The 22054-nt window shown below is 37.4% G+C and overlaps 1 protein-coding gene across 8 annotated transcripts in view; it reads left to right on the forward strand.

Moving 5' to 3' along the window:
• The window catches only part of MYO9B (myosin IXB), a 125206-nt gene that overhangs the window by 53892 nt on the left and 49260 nt on the right, over nucleotides 1-22054 (forward strand). For 5 of the 8 annotated variants that reach the window (XM_063455433.1, XM_063455432.1, XM_063455434.1 and 2 more), the window contains exons 3-15: nucleotides 7335-7429; nucleotides 8155-8217; nucleotides 9557-9656; nucleotides 11339-11439; nucleotides 12531-12660; nucleotides 13817-13906; nucleotides 14094-14210; nucleotides 16766-16900; nucleotides 17040-17161; nucleotides 17619-17760; nucleotides 18164-18359; nucleotides 19506-19581; nucleotides 20660-20752. In XM_063455433.1, the coding sequence (XP_063311503.1) occupies nucleotides 7335-7429; nucleotides 8155-8217; nucleotides 9557-9656; nucleotides 11339-11439; nucleotides 12531-12660; nucleotides 13817-13906; nucleotides 14094-14210; nucleotides 16766-16900; nucleotides 17040-17161; nucleotides 17619-17760; nucleotides 18164-18359; nucleotides 19506-19581; nucleotides 20660-20752 (1460 nt within the window). The remainder of the gene's footprint in view (nucleotides 1-7334; nucleotides 7430-8154; nucleotides 8218-9556; nucleotides 9657-11338; nucleotides 11440-12530; nucleotides 12661-13816; nucleotides 13907-14093; nucleotides 14211-16765; nucleotides 16901-17039; nucleotides 17162-17618; nucleotides 17761-18163; nucleotides 18360-19505; nucleotides 19582-20659; nucleotides 20753-22054) is intronic. The other 3 variants (XM_063455435.1, XM_063455437.1, XM_063455439.1) reach the window with 1 other exon arrangement.

Consider the following 22054-nt stretch of genomic DNA (forward strand, 5'->3'; position numbering starts at 1 on the left):
CTCCGAAAGCCTCCACCAGTGATGGCTAGGGGAAATGACAAAATCGAATGGTGGCAGCTTCACCTTTTGACAAGTGGAGGAAATAATATACAATACAAAGTAATCCTTAATTTGTCTTCTATCTTTTGAAATTTCATTGAAATTCAGACCCAGTCAATATGGGTATTTCATAAAGATTTTGTCATTATAAAATACTCAAAAAATGTATTGCTGAACTAAATTTATTATTTGTCTGCACGTAGCAGTTGACTTTATGATATTTATAAAGCTACCATGAAAACCGTGTCTTTGCCAGAAAGAAAATATATTCCATCCTGTTTTTATTTAGCTCTGATCTGTTGGCACTACTTAGTCAATAGAAGCACAGCTTTTAAACTGTGACATTTGTCAAACTGACACATGGTGAAAATTAAAAATGTCAGTTTACAATTGTGAGCATGTCTCCGATTGTTATATTGTTGACCGTTTGACAATTAATTTAATAACAATAAACTCAATTGCACAAGTATCCAAAGTGTTATCTGCACTTACAAGTTATATTGCTATATGACTTTACGATTGTTTTAAAACTGTTCTTTATTTGTTGAATTTTTACACCTTTTTAGTCACTTTTGAGTGCGAATGAATCCTGATGCATTGTGATTGACAGAGCCTGCATGAAAAAAACTGGTTTCACTTTCAATCAGATGTAATTTTCCTTGAACAATTGTATCTCTTTATCTGTAAATTGAACTTTAATCACATACAGGAGGCTCTTGCAGGATCTAGCAAGCTATTAGCATAACGGGGGATAAGATTTAAATTAAACAGAACTTGCAATAAAGGAAGGATAAACTTTAGATGACTCTTTACAGGAAGTGTTTAGGAAGGCTGTGCAAGTCACATGCAGGGAGGTGTGACTAGGGTTAATAAACAAAGGGATTTAACTCCTAAATGGCAGAGAATTGAGCAGTAGAACTGCAGGGACATGATTTATACATCAAAACGGCTTCAGAGCAAAATGCAAACCATGACGTCAAAAGAACTATGGGGGCGGGTTGCACCTAAAGTACTCTGTCCATAAAAATCGAAATTCCTACTTATGGATGACTGGGTTGGAATTTCAGTCAAAGGGAGTCATTCAAAGGAATCAGTCAAAATAATCATATGTGGGGTGAAGAGGTGACCGTACCACTTTTACTTGCTGAGCCCATGACTGACTGTGAAAATACAAGAAACACTCTAACATTACAAACACATATTAGAGAGTTCCTTTAATATAAAGTGTAATGGTGTACTTTGGATCACTTTAGATGCCATATTTAGCAGTAGTATCTTCTGCCAGGAGGTTTGAGACAAGGGGAGTGGGAAGGTGGATGGAATTAAACCTTTGCGCCACTTTGCAGAACACACTTTCATACAACATGGGAGTTACCAAAAGAATGTGCCTGGTGGTTCTACTGCTTTCTATGGTGATTGCCTCACTTTACAGCATTTTTCAGAACACAAATCGATCTCCCCCATTGTGGAAAGGGTTTGTAAACTAAAGGACAACAAACATACCTTGAGCACTTGTAAGGCTGAGATGCAAACTGACAAACTTGTGTAGAACAAACACGATAAATAGCAGGACACAAAAAAGAATATAAACGGGCGCGGAGCCTGACCTCTGAGCTGACTAGACGTGGAAAGCCAGAGCTCCTGCAATAAAGCTTGATTTTGGGGTATTTTACCTGATTTTGGGGCTTCCACGAACAGTATATATATATATATATATATATATATATATATATATATATATATATACACACACACACATATTAATACATTGCTAAACACAAATGCACACACCAGTCAAGCCATAAGACTTGCTTTTCCCTCAGAAATCTCCCTTTAACAGTGTTCTCACTGCTGCAAGGGATTCTGGGTAGGCGTATGCATATGAGTTTTTTAATTGCTTTTTTTTTGTCCCCCCCTCCTTGCTTGTTACCAGGGAGGGGGGGATATATCATTCCTTCGAGGTCTGGTGGCATGGACTGTGCAGTGGGGGCCCAGCAAGCTCTTACTTTCCTTCCCAGCAGCTCCCTTCAGCTCCCCTGTCTAACTCTAGCGGCCTGCGTGCCGCGCGGAGCATTGCCATGGTAACTCGTGGCAATGCTCTGACGGCCGCAGGACTCGCAAGATTTAGACGGGAGCTGAAGGTAGCTGCTGGGAAGGTAAGTAAGAGTGTACTGGGCTCCCCAGGGCCGCCGAGCTTGTTCTGATTGGCAATATCAGTATCTTTATTGGCCGATACCGATATTGCCGTAAATCCAGAATATCGGCCAGACCTAATGTTTTTCAAACCAAAATAACTTGATAATTAAGAATTGCATAACTATTGAAACATTATGTGCATAGCAAGCACAAAAATTTATAATTAAGCAATTTTGTATGTAGATTGATGTTCAGACAAACGTAAAGTAAAATTATGCAGGTCTACAATTATGCAATAGGTATTTATTGCACTCACAAACAATATTTGATTGTAGGCATATCATACACTTGTCTTCAGCACATTTTGAAGGGTTTGTAGGAAAATAATTAAAAACAATAATAGTGCAGGATTGCTGAATAAAATATTGTGCTTCAATAAGATTGCACTTCAAGCATCAATATATGGTATGCACCATATTGTTTGTGAGTGCAGTAATTACATATTGAATTTATGGTATACATACAATACTACTCTATGTGGTTTTTGTGTTTTATCTTCTGTAGATACTTTGGTTTTATTTATTGGTATGAGGACTTGGAGGAGTCCTAATCTGCCTACAGTTGATTGAAGGAAATGGTAATACTTGATTTTATATATCCCTTCATCGTGTGCTTTCCACATTTTAAGTAAAGGGTGTTTTAGTTGTTGGTTTGTTACATATTTAATTATGCATTTTTCATTAGGGTTTTATCCAAAACTGCTTGTAAAACCTGTAGTTCTCCTGTCTGCAGCCTTTACAAGCCCTCCCACTCTAACCCAGCCCAGACGTTTTGTGGCTGTCCAATCACAGACTTCCCAATGCAACTCAAGTATTTGGAAGGCAGGTGCTCTGAGCTATTGCCAAGCTAAATAAAACAGGAAGTAACCAGACCGGTTGTCTGATTAACAACCAGGGGAGTGTTACCAGGTTAATTTATAAAAGTGTAAATTTCTATTACAATCTGCACTCTTTTTTTCTTTTTTTCACAATGAAAATAATAGTACACACTCTTCACACACAAAGCTTTTCAGCCAGCTAAAATGCTTTAGGGTCTGGAATTACCCTTTAAAACATTGCATTGAAATATCTACAATGCTAAAGTAATATAAATCCCTGATACTATGATCATTAGAGCTTATTTCTATCATTAGTAAGAAAAGAAGATGGGGCAAAGTCATTATCAGACTATTTGCCAATATTGAGTAGGTTACTGGCAGATAATCACTGGTAATCGTTCTTTAAGTATTAATGTTGCATTTCTTATTGCAAAGCAAATGAAAGTTTAAAAAAAAAAAAAATGTATTCATATTTTTTATAGTGAAAGGGGTAAAATTAACACACTAAGCACCATAATAATGTCTGTTCATTGAATAGATTATGGTTCAAGTTGATCCCCTGTGTATTTCTCCCTGCATATGTTATGCGTATTGTAGTTAGTTTACATCACTAAAGCTATAATCCCACCATTTACTTAGGTATGTCACAGGGGGGGCTGTGCTTTCTACTTATACTAATCTAATTGGCTGAACAATATTGGTTTCTATACCTGTAGCCGAAGTAGATCTTACTGAAATATGTAATGTGTTCATAAAGGACAGCTTTTTTATAAAATCAGCACTGTTATAGAAATGTATGTGTCTCATGATTGGTTGAGTCATTTCCTTGTTTGGGAAGTGCAAAGCCTGGGTATTTACATCACACTGATAATTCTAGTTTTTGGGATTGTTTTTTATTTTCATATTATGTATGTGTATATCTATATATCTTTTATAAATGTGATATCATAATCTTGGAGTATATCTTTAAATAATAAAATCCTTGAGACCGGAAACCTTGCTTTACTAAGTTAGTATACACCACTTCTCCATCAGGGCTACTTCCTCAAAACTGTTTGTTTAGTTTTGAGAAATGTATCAAAGTTTGCCGGAATAAATAGAAAAAGAACAAACCTTACCATATGTACAATTAATTGTTTGTGTTTAAATGAAGACACTATGCACCATAACCACTATAGTACACTGTAGTGGTAATGGTACTTGGAGTCCCAGGACACTGTCCACCGGTTATCTATCAAACTACTTACAAACGGTTTAACACTTAACTTGCCGTGTCAGTCACCTCTGGTTCTTTCAATCTGAGATGGAGTAATAAAGTTAAAGTTATGCTATCAGCTCTCCCCAATTAATACTGTATTAAAATGCCACGTGTTGGTATGAAGTTCAACTTTATCAGATCAACTCAGGCATGTCACAGTGAGTGCCTGACATGGCTAAGTAAGATCTCTGTGGTGGTTATAGTGCCATCTTCGCTCTAAGATTCCTAATTTTAGAGAGTTTTCTGAAATATTTAGATTATTGGCCTCTTCTGAAAAATTGAGTCAAGATGGTTTTACTCCTTCTATCCCATGCCACAGTGTTCATGTGTCGGAGTTCATCATTACAGATTATCTCAGCCAGTCCATTGCTTACTCTTAAAGAAGCATTTGGGGGCTACTGGCCATGCACGACAAATGCCACACTGCATCACTACACATAGCGATGAATTGGTTCTATGGGAAGTGTGGGGTGTCTTCATGCAAATTGTGAAAACACCAAATGTCAGTCCTGCAAAGAGTGCAGGATCACATCTGGAAGCAAATCTAGTGGCTTAGTGTGAACACTGCCTTTGTTCAGATAGTCTCTTTGCACCAGAACCACTACATTAAGTAGTTTGTTCTTGTGCTTAAATTATCCCTTTAGCTGTGTACATGCAAGTAGAAGAGTTCTAATGAATGCATTTCTAATAAAGTGTACAAAGCAAAGTTACAAAAGAAAACATATCTGTTAAAGGGATACTACAGGCACCCAGACCACTTTTGCCCATTGGAGTGGTCTGGGTGCCAACTCCCACTTCCCTTAACCCTGCAAGTGTAATTATTGCAGTTTTCATAAACTGCAATATTTACATTGCAGGGTTAAGTCCTCCTTTAGTGACTGTCTACTAGACAGCCACTAAAGGACACTTCCGTGTTCATAGAACACAAAAAGTGTTGTAAAACGATGCTGGACGTCCTCACGCTATGTGAGGACCTCCAGCGTCGCCGAAATCCCCATAGGAAAGCCTTGTATAATGCTTAATTGTATGGAGGGACATCGGCGCTGGACTCCAGTACGTCACTGAAGGGGTTTTAACCCCTTCAGCAACTTGGGATGAGGGTGGGAGGTAGAGGGGCAATAGAGGGCACTGGAGAATCCCTTTAATGAAGGAAGTCTGCACATACAGACCCATAAAGCAGAGCAATGTATTCAACTAAATCTAGTAAATGTCAGGTATATAGAATATGCTCTGCATAAACAATTTTTCAACAGTGAAGAGTAATCCGCATGTGAGTGTACCTCCCTACTGTCACTATTTAGGAGAGACTGTCCCTGTTTTTAGCCCTGTCCCTCTTTTCTGGGAGATCCATATATAACAGAACTGCACAGTAATATGTCTTTGAACTGAAATAAATGTTTTCAGAAAACCTTGTGTTTAAAGAAGATACGTTGTTCCTGTACTATTTTACATTTTAGTTGTATAAATTGTTAGTAAAGTAATAAACACGTATTCTTAACACTATAGTGCTCCTGTCCTATGTACTTTAGAGGTCCTGCCGCTCCGTGTGCCATAAACAAAATAGAGAATTTACTTCCCTTTTTATATCGCTGAGGCTCCCTTACCACTGGTAATCTCTCCACCTCATGGAAGAGGCATGGCTTCCTGTGCGATGGTCAAATCCGATGCTCCTCCTAAAGGAGTTGATGCACATGAGTATATTTAATGCTTTTCTAAGGGCTTCTGAATCACGAAACAAACTTTTACTCTGCAGAGTTTAACATTGCAGTTTCTAAAAAAACAAAACAAAAAAAACAAACCAACACTGCACAGTTTTACATTGCAGGGTTAAAGGGTCACTCCAGTGCCAGGAAAACAAACTGTTTTCCTGGAACTGCAGGTCCCCTCTCCCTCCCACCCCCATCCCAGGTTTAAACCCCTTCAGTGACTTACCGGAGTCCAGCGCCGATGTCCCTCGGTGCTGGTCCAGGGTCCGCCCACGCTCCTCCCCTGCCGACGTCATCCGGTGCCGGCGGGGTGAGACCTAATGCGCATGCGCATTAGACCTCCCCATAGGAAAGCATTGAAAAATGCTTTTAATGCTTCCCTATGGGGATTTTAGCGACGCTGGAGGTCCTCACATAGCGTGCTTACAAAATCTGTGCTAGAAACCTGGAAGTGCCCTCTAGTGGCTGTCTAGTAGACAGCCACTAGAGGAGGAGTTAACCCTGCAAGGTAAATGAAAACTGCAATATTTACAGTTGCAGGGTTAAGGGTAGTGGGAGTTGGCACGGGTGCCTGGAGTGTCCCTTTAAAAGGACAGGACCACTGCACCCAGACAACTTTATTTTCTTTTTGAATCTTGGAAGGTATGCATCTGTGTAACTCTGAGCAGTATTTATATGCTGGCAACTTATTCTGCAACGGTGTGCAAGGGGTAAACATAAACAGAAAGCAATGTAGACTAATGGGATCAGGATCTGAAGAGTAAGACCCTGCAAAAATGGTACTACAAATGAGAGGATTTTTGTTTATTCGTGATGGTATAGGTTGCTGATTTTTATTACATTTATTACAATATAATCAAATGTGTTGTCTCTGTTGGTTTGCTTAAATTAAAGTACATACAACTTACATTTCTACTGAAGGGAGCAGCTATTCGACTTCTCCCATCCCCTCCTTTTGGACTTCTTAGGTTAGTTTGGATTGGTCTGTTTCACATACCAGACAGATGACATCACTCGTAAGGCTCTGGACCTTCTCCCGAAAAGCACATACAAATGGAATTACTGCCTCAGATGGCTATTTTGCAAAGTATATACAAACACGTTGCTGACATAGCAGCCAAACTCCATTAAAAAAATATAATAAAAATAGACAGGAAATTTTCAAAGTAGCCTTTTGTGCTGGGAGTGCAAATTCTTTGGGTAACATTACTTTATTCTAGCCTCGTTCATTTGTTTCCAGGTATTAAAAAAACTAGACGAAGCAAAGACTTTATTGTATGTTCTTGGTTAACTCTTTTGTTTCCTTCTTTTCTCTTAGGCCTTTGGAAATGCCAAAACTGCACACAACAATAATTCCAGCCGCTTTGGGAAATTCATCCAGGTCAATTATTTGGAGAGTGGCATTGTGCGTGGGTGAGTAACACTGAAGGGAATAACGTAAACCTATGTGGGCTCAAGTATGATAATGTTAATTTTTTTTTTTTTTTTTATTCAGTCTGCAAACATATTGAACTTCCTGATTTGAGGTCTTGTGTTCCTCAAGAATTGCCTTAGATGTGTGTGTGTTCTTGTGTTTGTGAGGAAGGACTTTTTCCTGTGTGTAATTAGGTTGAGCTCTCTGGTGGAATATGTGACTGTGGCCTATTGCGCATGCCTACTTGGTATGGTAACACCAAGGAAACATTGGTTATATACATTTACCCATGTCACTGCCTTCAAGGCAGTGGAAAACCCAGATTTCCAGTTGTTTCATTGAGCCAAGTCTGCAGGGAAGAGTAGGGATTAAAGGGCTTTTAAGCAAAATAATCGAGAGAGTAAATCCAGACACATATTGGGGCCACATTTAGCACCCACTCCTATTACACTGTATGTGTGAAACACTGTTTTTAAGCTTTATTTTAATAACTGACTACATTTTTGCACATACATGCAAGGGATAGCGATTCCAAAAGAAACACAAGGTAACTTATTCTAATAGTCATGTCACATACATGGTCACAAGCCTATGTGGCATTTCTTAATAAGTTAAAAGAAATTTGGTTTAGCGGGGTTAAAATATTGATCTAATCCTATGTCATTGAGTTCTAATGTGTGCAATGTAGCTCTTTTTCTTTTTTTTTTTTTTTTTGGTATCTTAGAGCTGTTGTGGAAAAGTATCTCCTTGAAAAATCCCGCCTTGTGTCTCAGGAAAACAATGAAAGGTAAGTGAGCTTACAGCAAACCGCTCGTCTCTCATGAAGCTTCTATTATTAAAGAAAAATGAAATCTCCCAAATATTTCAGAGTTGGATCAGAGTGATCACTGTTTAAATATTAATGCTCTCCCTCATCTTATTTTGATTTTTTTAAACCTTTTTGATCCTTGTGCCACGAAGACTGGCAAAGATGCTAATGCCTTGTCAGAGTTTGTTTTTTTGGGGGGGGTGGGGGGGGACTCTGAATGAATTACTAGCCAATCTAATTTTAGAAATTGTACAGTTAAGTATCCACCCACCCATTTGGCACTTTTATGAACCCAATAAAATAAAAATTGCACAAAACATTGTTACACATTCCCTTAGTACACCAAAGCATGGTCTAGGTGGTATCTATGTCACCCACTAATTGAATGCAGTTGGTGTAGATGTAATTTAAAGTCATTAGTCATTCCTTCATTAGTTCTCTGACACAAGCCGAATTAAATAAAGTAAAGTAAGTAAAATCTCAAGCATCAAATGGTACTCTTTCATATTTGATGGACATGTCCAATAGTAAAACATTATTGGAGAGCATATAAAGGATTATTATTAATATTGTTTGCGAAGAAATAATGGCATTGGTGCCCCTTCTTCTTTCCCACCTTGCTATTAATTTGTCACCTGACAAATATATATGTTTCTGGATGCGCCTTCTAAATGTGGTGAGTTTTAATTCCTGTTTTTCGGAAACTGGTGAAAGGTCCTGCTGTGATTGATTTAATAATTGTATGAACTAGAGCACTAACAAATATCTTTTATCTATTATCATACTTCGTTCCCTTGAATACAATTCCTCCTTTCAACATCTTAGACCACAGGGCTAGTCGTGGGTCATTTAATTAACTTAATATTCTCTTACTAGAATTATGATCTTTACCCGAAGGCGTTGCCTCTGTGCCCCTCATGAACTTTATTTTTTTTCTGTCTTTTTACTGTTTGGTTTTACCTGTCTTATACTCCATTTTTCACAGCCTCGACTGAGAGAACTGACCTGTAATCACCCACTTATTGCAAAAGATATTTTTTAAGATGTCTGTCCTGTTTCATCTTTTGTTTTTCCCATGTGTTATTTTGTTATAATTCACTACTACTTATGTTCACATGTGACAGACATGCTTGTGTAAATATGACACAATTTAATCCTTTTTTTGCTTCTGCATGACAGCTGTCTATGTAATTCCAAAAAGCTTCTGCCCATTTGCACTTGCGTACAATAACCTTATAATACCCTTTTGTATCACATACCTGTATAAGATCCCTTTTCTGTCCCATACGTTCTTCTGAAATCCAAATTTGTTTTACAGGAATTACCACGTTTTCTATTACATGCTCTTGGGGGTGTCTGAGGAGGAGAGAAAGGAGTTTCAACTGAAACAACCAGAAGACTATTTCTACCTCAATCAGGTAGTTTACACACCTTCACTGTATCATCTGCATCAGATCTGTGCTGCTTTGGCTAATGAGGAAGTATTCGCCTGAGCAGCAATGGGCAGTTGTGATTGGCAGAGACTGTCAGTGGGATGCTTTTAGCCTATCAAAGCTCCAACTGACCATATGAATGGGTATGACTACAAGAACGTGTGTGATCTCTGCCTTGGCCACACCTCCAGAAGGGGCAGAACTGTCAGTGGCCAGGGACACTTATTTAGTGTTAACCTGCTCTAAAAAAGTTTAACACTGAATGGATGTACGTGCCAGGGGATTCCAGGCACTATAACCAATTCAAAGACATGAAATGCTTATAGTGGCTACAGTGTTCCTTTAAAAATTATTAGTATACCATCCAGGTATGAATGTCTACTCGACAGAGCTACATTTTTACTCATGGGTAAGCTAGTGGTGAGAGGAAGTTTTGTGCCCTGATATTGAAATAATATGTATTTATATTATACATCATCCTTATACAAAATGTAATAACATGTGTTGCGTTAATAATGACATTGTTTGTCCCTCAAGAAAGAACACTGTTTTATTATAAATGGTTTTGTTACTAGAATTGCACGTTCTTTGGATGCTGCTTTCCAGTCAGAATATATATGAACTGCAGCAAGTGCCTAGCAGATAAAGTTCACCTTTCAGAAGGGTAACCTTCTATAGGGACACAAACTCACAACTTTTTTTTTTTTAGGTCAGAATTGTGCAAGTGCTTGTGTTTTTTATATGTATATTTTAACCTTCCACAATGCTCTACAAAGCAGTTTACCAACAAGTAGAAATGCAATAAAAAAAATTGAAAAATACTTTTTTTTTAATGATTTTTTTTCTGTATGCTGTACGAGTCTGTGTAGTTTACAAATATATAGATGTGTTTGGCTCTCTGTCTAAAGGCGATATTGCGATGGGAATTCATCACCATATAAAAGATTCAGCATGTTGCCACCTTTTGCTGTCCCTGGAGGGGGGAGAGATGCTTTTGATTATTAACAAAAACAAATTTCCTGAAAATAATCCATACACTTACCTAAATTAAGCTGTACTATTCTTTTCATTGCTCAGTTTAAATTGTTTATTTTACCTGCGACTTTAGGAACAGCTGGAAAAACGCCCACATCCCCTGCAGCCGTAGAGCTGAAATAGTGCGTTGGTGTGCCGAGATATCCTGGAAGCTGTTTTTTGTTGTTGTTGTTGTTCTAGCAATCTAGCAATTGTCAGGGAGAGAAGGCCAATAGTACCATGACTAGTATATCATGTATTCCTGCATCTCCAACTAATAACATTAGCCCAATTCCAAAATGTCAATAAAAAAGTGAATAGAAGTTAAGTGAATTAAATTATGAGTTATGATGCATTCTACTGGTCCATCATTATTTTCTAATAAGTTAAAGATACTCCTCCAAGCACTCACACATCATTAAGAAGGTTTAGCTTTCCTTTGTTAATAATGTACTGTTGCGGAGTAGAAAAAGTGACATTTTCCAAAATATTGGAATTGCAGCAACTTACTGCCCCCTAGTGGCATTCCAATTTAAATGAAGGAAGACACAGAAATATTCTGTTTTGTTTTGTATTCATTTAAGATTGTATCAATTATAGGGTTATAATATAATTTTATTGCTGATATGTGTTTGTGTAACAAATCTTTCTAGAACAATTTCAAGGTGGAGGAAGGAGAAGATCTTCGACATGATTTTGAACGTCTGAAGCAAGCCATGGAAATGGTTGGATTCCTCCCAGCCACGAAGAAACAGTAAGTATCTACCTGTCAACTAAATTATCCGTTGAGGTTTAAAAGACATAATAAACAATGAGCTATGGAATTGAGAAGGGAGAAATTATGGCCAGAGAAAAACCAGACCAAACTAAATTGAGGAAGGGTGGAATCATCACAGGTAAGTGCAGTTGAATGATTCGCAAAGGGAGGATAATATGCAAAAGAAGATTGGTAGGATTTCCTTCGAGAGGAGACAATGTAGATATTTATGCATTTGGATACGGAGATGTTGAAACTAATGGAAAAAGTCACGTTTCTTAATCCGGGGCCCTATTTAACGTTAAACTGTAGTGTCAGTAATACAAACGTGTATTTCTGACACTATAATGTTTAACTATTTAGGTCACTCGCCCCCTTTTAATCGCATGGTATAAGTGAGTTTACTTGCATCTTCTCCTACACCATGTTGGCCCTGCCTAGCTCTTCCTCCATGGCTGAGATAATTAATTTTGATGATCTCAGCCAATCCAATGCTTTCCCATAGGAAAGCACTGGAAGGCTATTGCTCATGTGTGCAAAACGCCATGCTGCGCCAAATGGCATCTCCTCATAGAGATTTATTGAATCAATGCATCCCTACGGGGAATGTTCAGCACCTTCATGCGTTTACAGTGCTCAACCTGCAAGGACAGGCTATAGCCTCCAGAACCACTAAGCTGTAGTGTTTCTGGTGACTATAGTGTCACTTTAACCTTGCATTGCAGGAAGTCCCATTGGGAAGGATCTCCTAAGAAAGTGAATTAAACTCATGAGAGCAGACATTTAGGTTACTGTGGCAAGGTCTGTCAAAATGGGGTACATTGGAGTTGTGGCAAGCTTATGCAATATACTGGAACTAAACCCCCATTTTTTGCCTAGGTTAGGTGTTAACTAAAAATATATATATGTGTGTGTGTGTGTGTGTGTGTGTGTGTGTGTAAATATGTTTTTTTTTTGTAGTTAAAAATGTAATGTTTTGTTATTCACCTGTTGACAAATCTCAGTGTAGCTGATTATGTTGATGGATAGTACACATTCTAATTTCTGGCAAAATTAATTTTCTGCTTTATTGCCCCCCTGTTGCTTAGGATATTTTCTGTGCTGTCTGCTATCCTGTACCTTGGTAATGTGACCTACAAGAAGAAAGCTTCTGGGAGGGATGAAGGTCTAGATGTTGGTCCCCCAGAAGTTTTGGACACGTTATCACAGCTCCTCCAGGTATCATCTAGTTGCATAATATACTGTCGTTTCTCCTGTTATGACATGTGTAATGCCATGCTAGCCTTAACATGTGTTGTTTTTTATAAATGGTAGTTAATTCAAAGTCATCCAAAATTTTTAATAAGATACACATTGTATCTATACAAGTATGCCTGAATTGTATTGTTTCTTAATTCTTGCAAACAACCTAAGGCTGCGACTGTGTACATTGGTTATTGTCTTGGGGGGAAATTGGAAAACCAAAAAAGGGAGGGAGGGAGGGATATATCGTGTTTATTAATATAAGTCTGGAGCTTCTTCGACTTTAGAGGGGAGTCGGGATACCGAGTTGGGAAAGGTGTCCATTGGGGGGGGGGGAGGGGGGGTAGCACTCCACACTTATGTTTTTCCTTGCAAATAAATATGAACTCTATTGCAGTTAATGGTACTCCTATATTGTTAGCTGAGTGGTTATCACCATATTCGTGATGTAGGTCCCTCTTTAATGTATAAATTAAATGATTGCTATGTTTTCTGTCCCCTCTCAGGGTGGGTCACGGATAGTTATTACATCACTCACATTGGCCTACCCATGATCTGCAATGGAGTATTGGCCATTTGTACTAGATTATTCCCAGTTTCGTGCTTGTGTATGCAATGCCCTGAACTTTCTTCTGGGTCCTACGTATCCCAACCTGGATAAATGCTTACTTTATAGTTGTTGGGAGTGGGATTGGGACGAACACACAACTTTTTGGGATCTTACTCCTTCATCTTCTATTATGTCCATTCTAATTATTGTTTTGTTCTTGATTTTTTTCATGTACAATGATTTCTTCGCACCTGCGTGTCTCTTTCTGAAATTTCTTTCTGTTAAAACCTTGAAGAAAAATCTGATTTACAAAAAAATATCTTGCAAACATGTTTTTGAAGTTCTATGCTACCAGGCCTTAAAACTCCCCATTGCACACTCACCAGGACTACATTTTAACTTGCCAATGACTAGAAGTGACTGGATATTTTCAACCATGGTTTAGAAAGATCATTATTAAGTTTACTGCATTTATGTACATTATAGTTTTATAACAATCCTTAAAGAATGAAAAATGCAATACTATATTCATTTATCGGAACGTATGCACTTTCTGAACTTCTCCCTCTTAATTCATAATAGGTGAAGAGAGAGATGCTGGTAGAAGCTCTGACCAAAAGAAAAACTGTTACAGTAAATGAGAAGCTCATATTGCCATACAGCCTCAATGAGGTAAGACACACAGTGCTGCAGATCAAGTCTTGGAAGGGACTATTAAAAATACATTGCTGCTCAACCACCCAGAGATGCACTCCTCCATTACTTAATGTCAAGGAGAGCAGAACATTTGTTGTTGTTGTTGTTGTTGGATGCAATACCCTAGTTTAACTTTTTTTTTGTCTCTTCCCCCTCCCCACAGGCCGTGACCGCCCGTGACTCTATGGCAAAATCGCTCTATAGTGCATTATTTGATTGGATAGTACTGCGAATTAACCACGCTTTGCTCAACAAGAAGGATGTTGAAGAGGCAGTAAATGTAGGTGCACTGTATTATGATGTTAAATCACGTCTCGTTAAACAAGTTCCAGTTTTCCCATGCTTTGTAACCATCTCATCGTTATTCTTTTACATTAATGTGATATTAATGACAGTTAACTGTATTCTGTTGACTACTCTTTCTGCTACTATTGTCTGTCTTTTATTTTGTATAATTGTTCTCTATCAAATTTTTTTTCTGACTTTTTAAAGCACCGGCTTGTGCGTTATAACTTGTTTTCACTTTTGTTCCTAAATTTGTTCACTTATGTAAATGGTCTTTCATTTTTTTTAGTTTTGCATAATTTTTAACATTGGAGAAATTCACAGGAACCCTCCCACCATCTCCAGTACATCTCTATTATGTCTGCCAAGACCAAAGTTTATTTTGTCCTGTGGTTCCTTTCATCCTGCCACGTGGCCATGCGAAATTATGCCGAACTGATCTATTCCAGAGCCTTAAATGATAGAGCAAGGGTTTGTGGGGAGACAGACTGGCCATGGGAAGTTGCCAAACCTGGGAGTGTCCAGCTGTAGCAAAGTCCTAGTGGTTTTGTTTAGTGGAAAGATTTGATATATGAAGTAACATGCATTATGTAAACAAATCTCATTACAACGAGGTGTACTTCCACATGCATTCCATTTCTTAAATTGTATTTCTTGCTTCAAGACATATTGTGTCTCTGTATGTTTATGTCTAGCATACTAACTGGTAAGTCTATTCTGTGTTATATTATAATTCCTAGTGTTTCTATTGAGATAGCTAGAGTATTGTTAGGAATTTACACTAAAGAGTCAATTGTCAAAAATGCAAATCGAGTTATGTATTCAAATTTTCTTAGACTATTTTGGCCCAAAATTTGAAATTTACTTTGAATTGGTTTAGCATTTTTGTCCGTTTACAGTGAATAATCCTGTATATCTGTGCTCAGTAATTCACTACAGATAATCTGATTCATTTATTTGTTAAATTGCCCCAGGTCAGATTTAGGATAGAATAGATTTGGAAGTAGCCAAGATAAAAATAAATATATATTTTTTATATATATATATATATTTATTTATTTTTATTTACAGCAAATTACTGCATATTTATTTAAATTCATTTTTAGCTACTTGGTCAGGAAGGGAGCAGGGTAATAGGTAGGCACTCGTGTTCCTTCACAGTGCCGAGGTATCTAGTTAGAAGATCCTCTCCTAGTGAGTGGATTTATATTGGGATTGGGGGTTTTGGGGGGAGTTTTCTATCCCCTTGTTTAGGAGGTTTTACTTCCCTTTTTTTCCTCCCCCACCCACCTATTTATTCCCCCATCTACCTATTCTTGATAATTCTACAGCTTTTGATGTTATTTCACCTAGGCATTATTAGGCTTTGGTATACCTCTCTGCTAAGTAGTAATCTGGGTCCACCCACCCTTGCCTCCTTATTCTCTCCTGTCTATTTTTTACTGCTTTATACCCTTAGGATTATTAAAGGTAGGGACTCCTTCTTTCTCATAACTCTTCCATTAGGGACCTTTGGTTCCATACTTCTTTTATATATATATATATATATATATATATATAATTTTATTTACAGCAAATTACTGCATATTGCATTAAGATCAGCGTTTTCGAGATACATATAGTGTTTAAATAGGTCGCCAAACAAAGTGGGGAAAAAAAGAGTGCTTCAAAACGAGAGTGGATCAAGAGAGAATGTGTATCAGACAAAGGCTTTAATTGCACATAGAGCAAAGCAGATATGAGAAAAAATTACAACTTGTAGGAACACAGGCAACAACGCAACAGAATAATATGAAGCCATGTTTAAAGCGGTTCAGCCATATTGTAATATAATCAATCCGTTGCATTGAAGAATCATTTGAGGTATAGGTAGACCTTATAAAGCCATAAGCAGTGCAAGGAATATAAATGTTAATTATGTCATCGTGGGGGCCCGAAGGATTAGACCATTCTAGACAGACTACTCAGCTACCAAATATATAATACAAAGAGATATTAGAATCAAGATAAAAACAGTTGAGAGGATTACTTGTATTTAATCCCTTAGGGGATAATGCATCTAAAGATGCAATCCAGAACGCTTTCCTTTGTGGTACAGGGGCATGGTGAATCACCATGAAGCATTGCTAAAGCAGGAAATTTCCAACTTGGAGAAAGAGTAAGGCAATGGGTTTAATTGATTTACCACCAGACCGACGCGGAGATAGTTATTGATCTCTTCCTATATATTCCTAAAATGATATGACCCTTACAGGACATTGGTAAAGCACATGTAGGTCATTCCACTTTTAGATTTTTATTTTCTCTGCAGTTATGCAAAACAAATATCAGATTCCTTTCTCACAACATTTGCAGGCATTAACCATTGTGGACATGTTTTGATAATAAAAAAAAGTTTCAGTTCAGGTCATGCATGTCTCTTGTAAATAACTTAAAATGCTGAGATCATACAGTTTTAGCCCTGAGTGGAATAAACCATCGATATTTGTATGTTCTGCATGTGTCCTGATGAGCTTTGTCAATCCTTTCTTATGTTTTCCTCTCTTTCAGTGTTTATCAATTGGTGTGCTTGACATTTTTGGGTTTGAAGACTTTGAAAACAATAGCTTTGAACAGTTTTGTATTAATTACGCTAACGAACAGCTGCAATACTACTTTAACCAGCACATCTTCAAATTAGAACAGGTGAGAAATCAAAGTGAGACTACTGATCAATTTATTTTTACCCGAAAAAGGGAAAACGCCCAATTTCCTCACCCATATGCTACTTCATTAATGGATGTACTGAACAATGTTTTCACTTCTATGTTGTGTTCCCCAACAGGAGGAATACCAGAGCGAAGGTATCAGTTGGCACAATATAGATTACATAGACAATGTAGGCTGTATCCATTTGATTAGCAAGAAACCAACCGGTCTATTCTATCTGCTGGATGAGGAGAGCAAGTAAGTACTGGTACCTGGTAACGTAAATAGCGAGACAAAATAATCCTGTATTCATGTGCTGATAATCAAATGGAGGCAGGGGGGAAAACTCAATATCTTTTATAACATAAATCATATTATCTGCTATAGTTGCTTGATTTTCTATATCTCTGTCATGCTCGCAAGATTATTATTTCTTTGTTTTAAGTGTCTACTGTATAGAGGTCAAAATATATATACAGTACTGAGGTTTCACATGGATATAAAATGTAATCCTTTAAGTTTACTAGAAGCGGTCAGTCACTTGTAGCATACCTACAAGCACAGCATTTTTTTCACCCATGCTCTCTTAAGAAACAGCAGCTTTCAGATGTGGTAGAAACCAGTAGCTTCATTATTTTCATCCATAAAATACTCTGTAATTATATGACTTTTCTTTAGTTAGCTGTTTTTCTAATGTCTTTGTCTGCCCCATCAGTTTTCCCCATGCTACCAACCGCACCCTGCTTGCCAAATTCAAGCAGCAGCACGACGATAATAAGTTTTTCGTGGGTACACCTGTCATGGAGCCTGCCTTCATCATCCGCCACTTCGCTGGCAAGGTCAAATACCAGATCAAGGTATGTAACACAGCCTGCCTGACCTGGTATGTCAACATGTTACTTCGGCTTTGACATCTGAATAAGTGAAATAGAACAAGAGGCTCTACGTAGACTTTTACCTCACCTTCTTGAGTCTTTTCATTTCTCACTGCTGTGGTATTACCTGGTGTAATGGATGATGCCTTGAGCTTGAAATAAATGTAAACTCTATTGTACACAAAAACTTTGCTTTGTGTGATAGTCTTATTTGTAATTTCTGTCAACATTTTAGAGGGGTTTTTCTGATACCGGTTTATCAGACTTTGAAGTACTGTTTAATTTTATTTTTAAATTGTATGTAAGTCACACTTACATTTCACACTCACACTGTCTCTTCTCAATTATTAATAATGTGATAATTCTACCTGTGCTCCTTATGCAGGACTTTCGTGAGAAGAACACCGATTACATGAGGCCTGACATTGTGGCTCTTCTGAGGAGCAGTGACAGTGCATACATCCGGGAACTAATTGGAATGGATCCAGTGTCTGTCTTCCGTTGGTCTGTCCTGAGGGCAGCTATAAGAGCTATGGCTGTACTTAATGAAGCAGCCAGGCAACGAGCAGAAAGGACAGCAGGTACAATATCCTTTTGTGTGGGTGAGATTCTCTGGCTTGTATTATGCTTATAGTATGAGTCAAGGCAGATATTCTAATTCTTTCAAATCAACTGGAAAAAAAACTATGCTCTGTGTTTTCATTGAACAATTCCCTTTGTTAGTGTGTGATGAATTGAGACAGAAATAAATCGTGTGTGTTTCCTGGGTTATATAAAAGGCACGTATTTTACCCCTCACTTGTCAATAAAAGGCAACGGTCTGCTCTTATTTCAGTAACGGATATCGGATTTAGTAAATCATAAATTCACACTGGAGTGCCTGCAACGCTGTTCTATGAATACAGATTTGAAAGTTGCCATATAAGGAAGATGTCAGAACATTTTTGGCACAATTTATTAAAGCTGTTGGGGTTTTTATTTATTATTTTTTGCACCAAATCCCTAATTTTGAATATGCCCAGTTTAACCCCTTAAGGACCAAACTTCTGGAATAAAAGGCAATCATGACGTGTCTCACACGTCATGGGTCCTTAAGGGGTTAATGTGATTTATATATATTTTTTTCACCATAATTGTGACAATTTGCTGTGAAGAAACTGTCACTTCTTTGATCACTGTAATAAATATGTTGAAAATCATTAAAACCTTTCATTTTCAGAAAAAAATCATAAATAATTCTCAATGACTCTTACCATAAACACCACTGGAGGTTTTAGTTTGTTTTACTTTACTGCATAATATTCCTTTTCCTATGTGTACAGAACTGAAAACCATTGGTGCTTAGATGAACACTCTAAGCACCATAACCACTACAGTGCACTGATATGGATATGTGGCTAAGAATGTCTTGACGTCCCCAAATGTTACCAGTAAAAGCAATTTAGTACAGTTTGACTTATAACCCTGCTCAAATACTGATTCCCTCCCCTCCCCCCCAGTCCTTCCCTTACGGTCATGAGAGCCTGAGACAGGTTCAGCTTATTGGCTGAGTGATGAACTGCTCGCCCTCTGTTATAAGCCCTGCACCGGCACTCACAGTTGGAGTATTCCTATAAATGAAGCTTTCACTTTACACCTGTCTTTATCCATTTTATAAAACAAAGCAAACTGGAGTGAAAATTTCTTACAGTAGCCCTTTAATAATTGATATTTCTTCCACAATAAAGGTGTAGTAAGAAAAGGAACCAGGGTACCTTTGGGAGAACTTCAGAGGTCAAATACACCTGCGGAGAAGATATACCGGTTAGTAACCATGAAATTACTTGGTGTCTTTTAATTTTAAAGTTTTAAAGTAAACATACCGATTTACTTATTTAAAATGCAACTTTGTAGTATACCTATTCACTTCCAGTTGGGGAAGTAATTTTGTTATTGAAGAAACATATGTGAGGAAGGCTAAACTTGAGGGACGCAAGTCTCTTTTCAGCTATGTAACAATGTAACTATATTTGTATATGTACCGTTGACAAAGCAGCACAGGCAGTGGACCCATGGCATATATATATATATATATATATATATATATATATATATCACAGACCGCTGTTAAAGGCAAGAAGTTGTACAAGTAATTTGGGAAGTGCAGTCAGTTTTCCATACCCAGCATTTGTTATAGGAGGTACATTTAAGCCTGGCTGTTTTTAAAAAAAGAGGTCTAATTAGATAGATATAGGTGAGTAGACTTAGAACAGATTTCACATTGGGTTTAATATGTTCGTCGTAAACATTACTAACGTATATGGTTTTGACATAAGTCAGTCTAGATCAAATAAACTATTGCCATATGCATTGGGTAATGGAGTAGTAATTTTAAGTAATTATCAGTTTTTAATTAAAATCTAATCCGAGATTCTCAATTTTTCCGCATTCCTATATGTCTATAAAATCAGAAAGGTTAGATCAATTTTTCCATTGTGACTTATTGGGAATTAGCTCATTTAGTTTTCCCAAGTTAAGTCTATATTAACAAGTCTGGAAGTTTGCCAAAAGGGAGGTTAGAATCATGAGAAATTTAAAATAATTCGCAGTGGCTGCGCATTTTCAGAAGAAAGACGCAATTCAAAAATGTTTTTTCTTGTGTGCTAGATGAAAAAGTATGTATTGACTGTCCCACTTATTTTTTTACATAAATGTAACTATATAAAATGTTCCATTAGGGAGCTAAATAATAGTGTTTGTCACCAGGCCAGGAGTTTTAAGGAAGGGATTATCTGCAATTATTTGATCATTTAAAAAACAAACTGTAACATGATATGAAACCAGTAATTGCTGAATTTTCAACCTCTTAATGAGGATCATCTATACTACTTCCGTTCATCAGCCATTCACTACTCCTCGATTTCTCCTTTGATTGTTCTGCGGACTATGATATTGATGTGTTCGAAGACATCATAAGTATATATGAAAGCAAGAAGTAAGTCATAGGAAGAAACTTACTGCCCCAAAGGAAATCTCTACAGCTTATTGTAGTCTGTACCTTAACTGCACATTAAAATGAAAAGTGCACATTTAAAATTATTAAATATTTAGATACATATCTAGATAAATTTTTATATGCTTATTTTTACTCCGTATTGGGCACATTATTCCTTATTTTTTTAAATTAATTAAATGATATTTAACATTTGCCAATCTGGATTCTCGTTGAGTCGTTGTTCACAAATGCTTTCAATGACCACTTTGTTAGCTATGTTTGTTTAAAGATAACCCCCCCAAGCATCTGGCCTCTACAGAGCTGCAAAAATATTGGCCAAACTGGAACTTTAGTACTGGTTTGGCTGATGACACCTCAATGATGCTGCCAGAGATGGAGTTACAACTCTGGGAGTAGAGGGCTTAAACTGTATATAGGTAGAGTTTCATTGCGAAACACTGCACATTCAGACTATGCGGGCACCATGACCCCTTCAAATCGCCAACCATTAAATTAAGCATACACATATAGGCGAGTGGCTTACTTTTAACTCTGTCACTACTGTAAAGGGCTGATCGTGGCTTGGGCAGGGGTACAGTTGTTGGTATCATATATGGGGGTTTGAGCATTCTTGAGAATCTGCTGACATGGGATTTAGAAGAGTTACCATGGTTTACTTGGTACACAACAGACCCTTCATTGCCATTGGTGAATCATTTGAATGCGCAGTTAAACATTGTTACGGTTTGCATTCTGTTCCGTGAAAATTTATTCATGTTTAAATGAATACATCCAGCAGGATTATGTACCATGTCACAAAGGCTACACAAACTCATGATAGTTGCATGGTTTTAGAGTCATGGCCAATCAGTCCACCGTCCAGTAGGACCTTTGTGTGGTTAGATGAGATGTGAGGTCCATAAACAGAGTTCAGTCAATGACCTTAAATTGCAACCCTGGGGAGCACTTCAATGGGATGATATTGAGTAGGAGTATGAATGTAGGGCATTCATAAAAGCTGATCTAAATATTCAGCATGAATTAAAATTCATATAGTGAAATTTCCAATTTTATTCATGACTATTGTGATTTGAGATGTCCCACACGGTACTGAATTAGTGTAACTAAAAAAATGTCCACTGGATGTGTGTGTACGCGTACATGAAATGAGAGAAGACATGGGAGGATAAAGGTGTATATTTATAATACTTCTCTGTGAGTAAACTGGGAAGATACGATTTTCTGATTGAGAAGTATCAGTCTTAATCTATATATTTGTATTGACAAACAAATGTTTGTAAA

The sequence above is a fragment of the Pelobates fuscus genome, chromosome 5 (genome assembly GCF_036172605.1).
Source record: "Pelobates fuscus isolate aPelFus1 chromosome 5, aPelFus1.pri, whole genome shotgun sequence".
Classification (NCBI taxonomy): domain Eukaryota; kingdom Metazoa; phylum Chordata; class Amphibia; order Anura; family Pelobatidae; genus Pelobates; species Pelobates fuscus.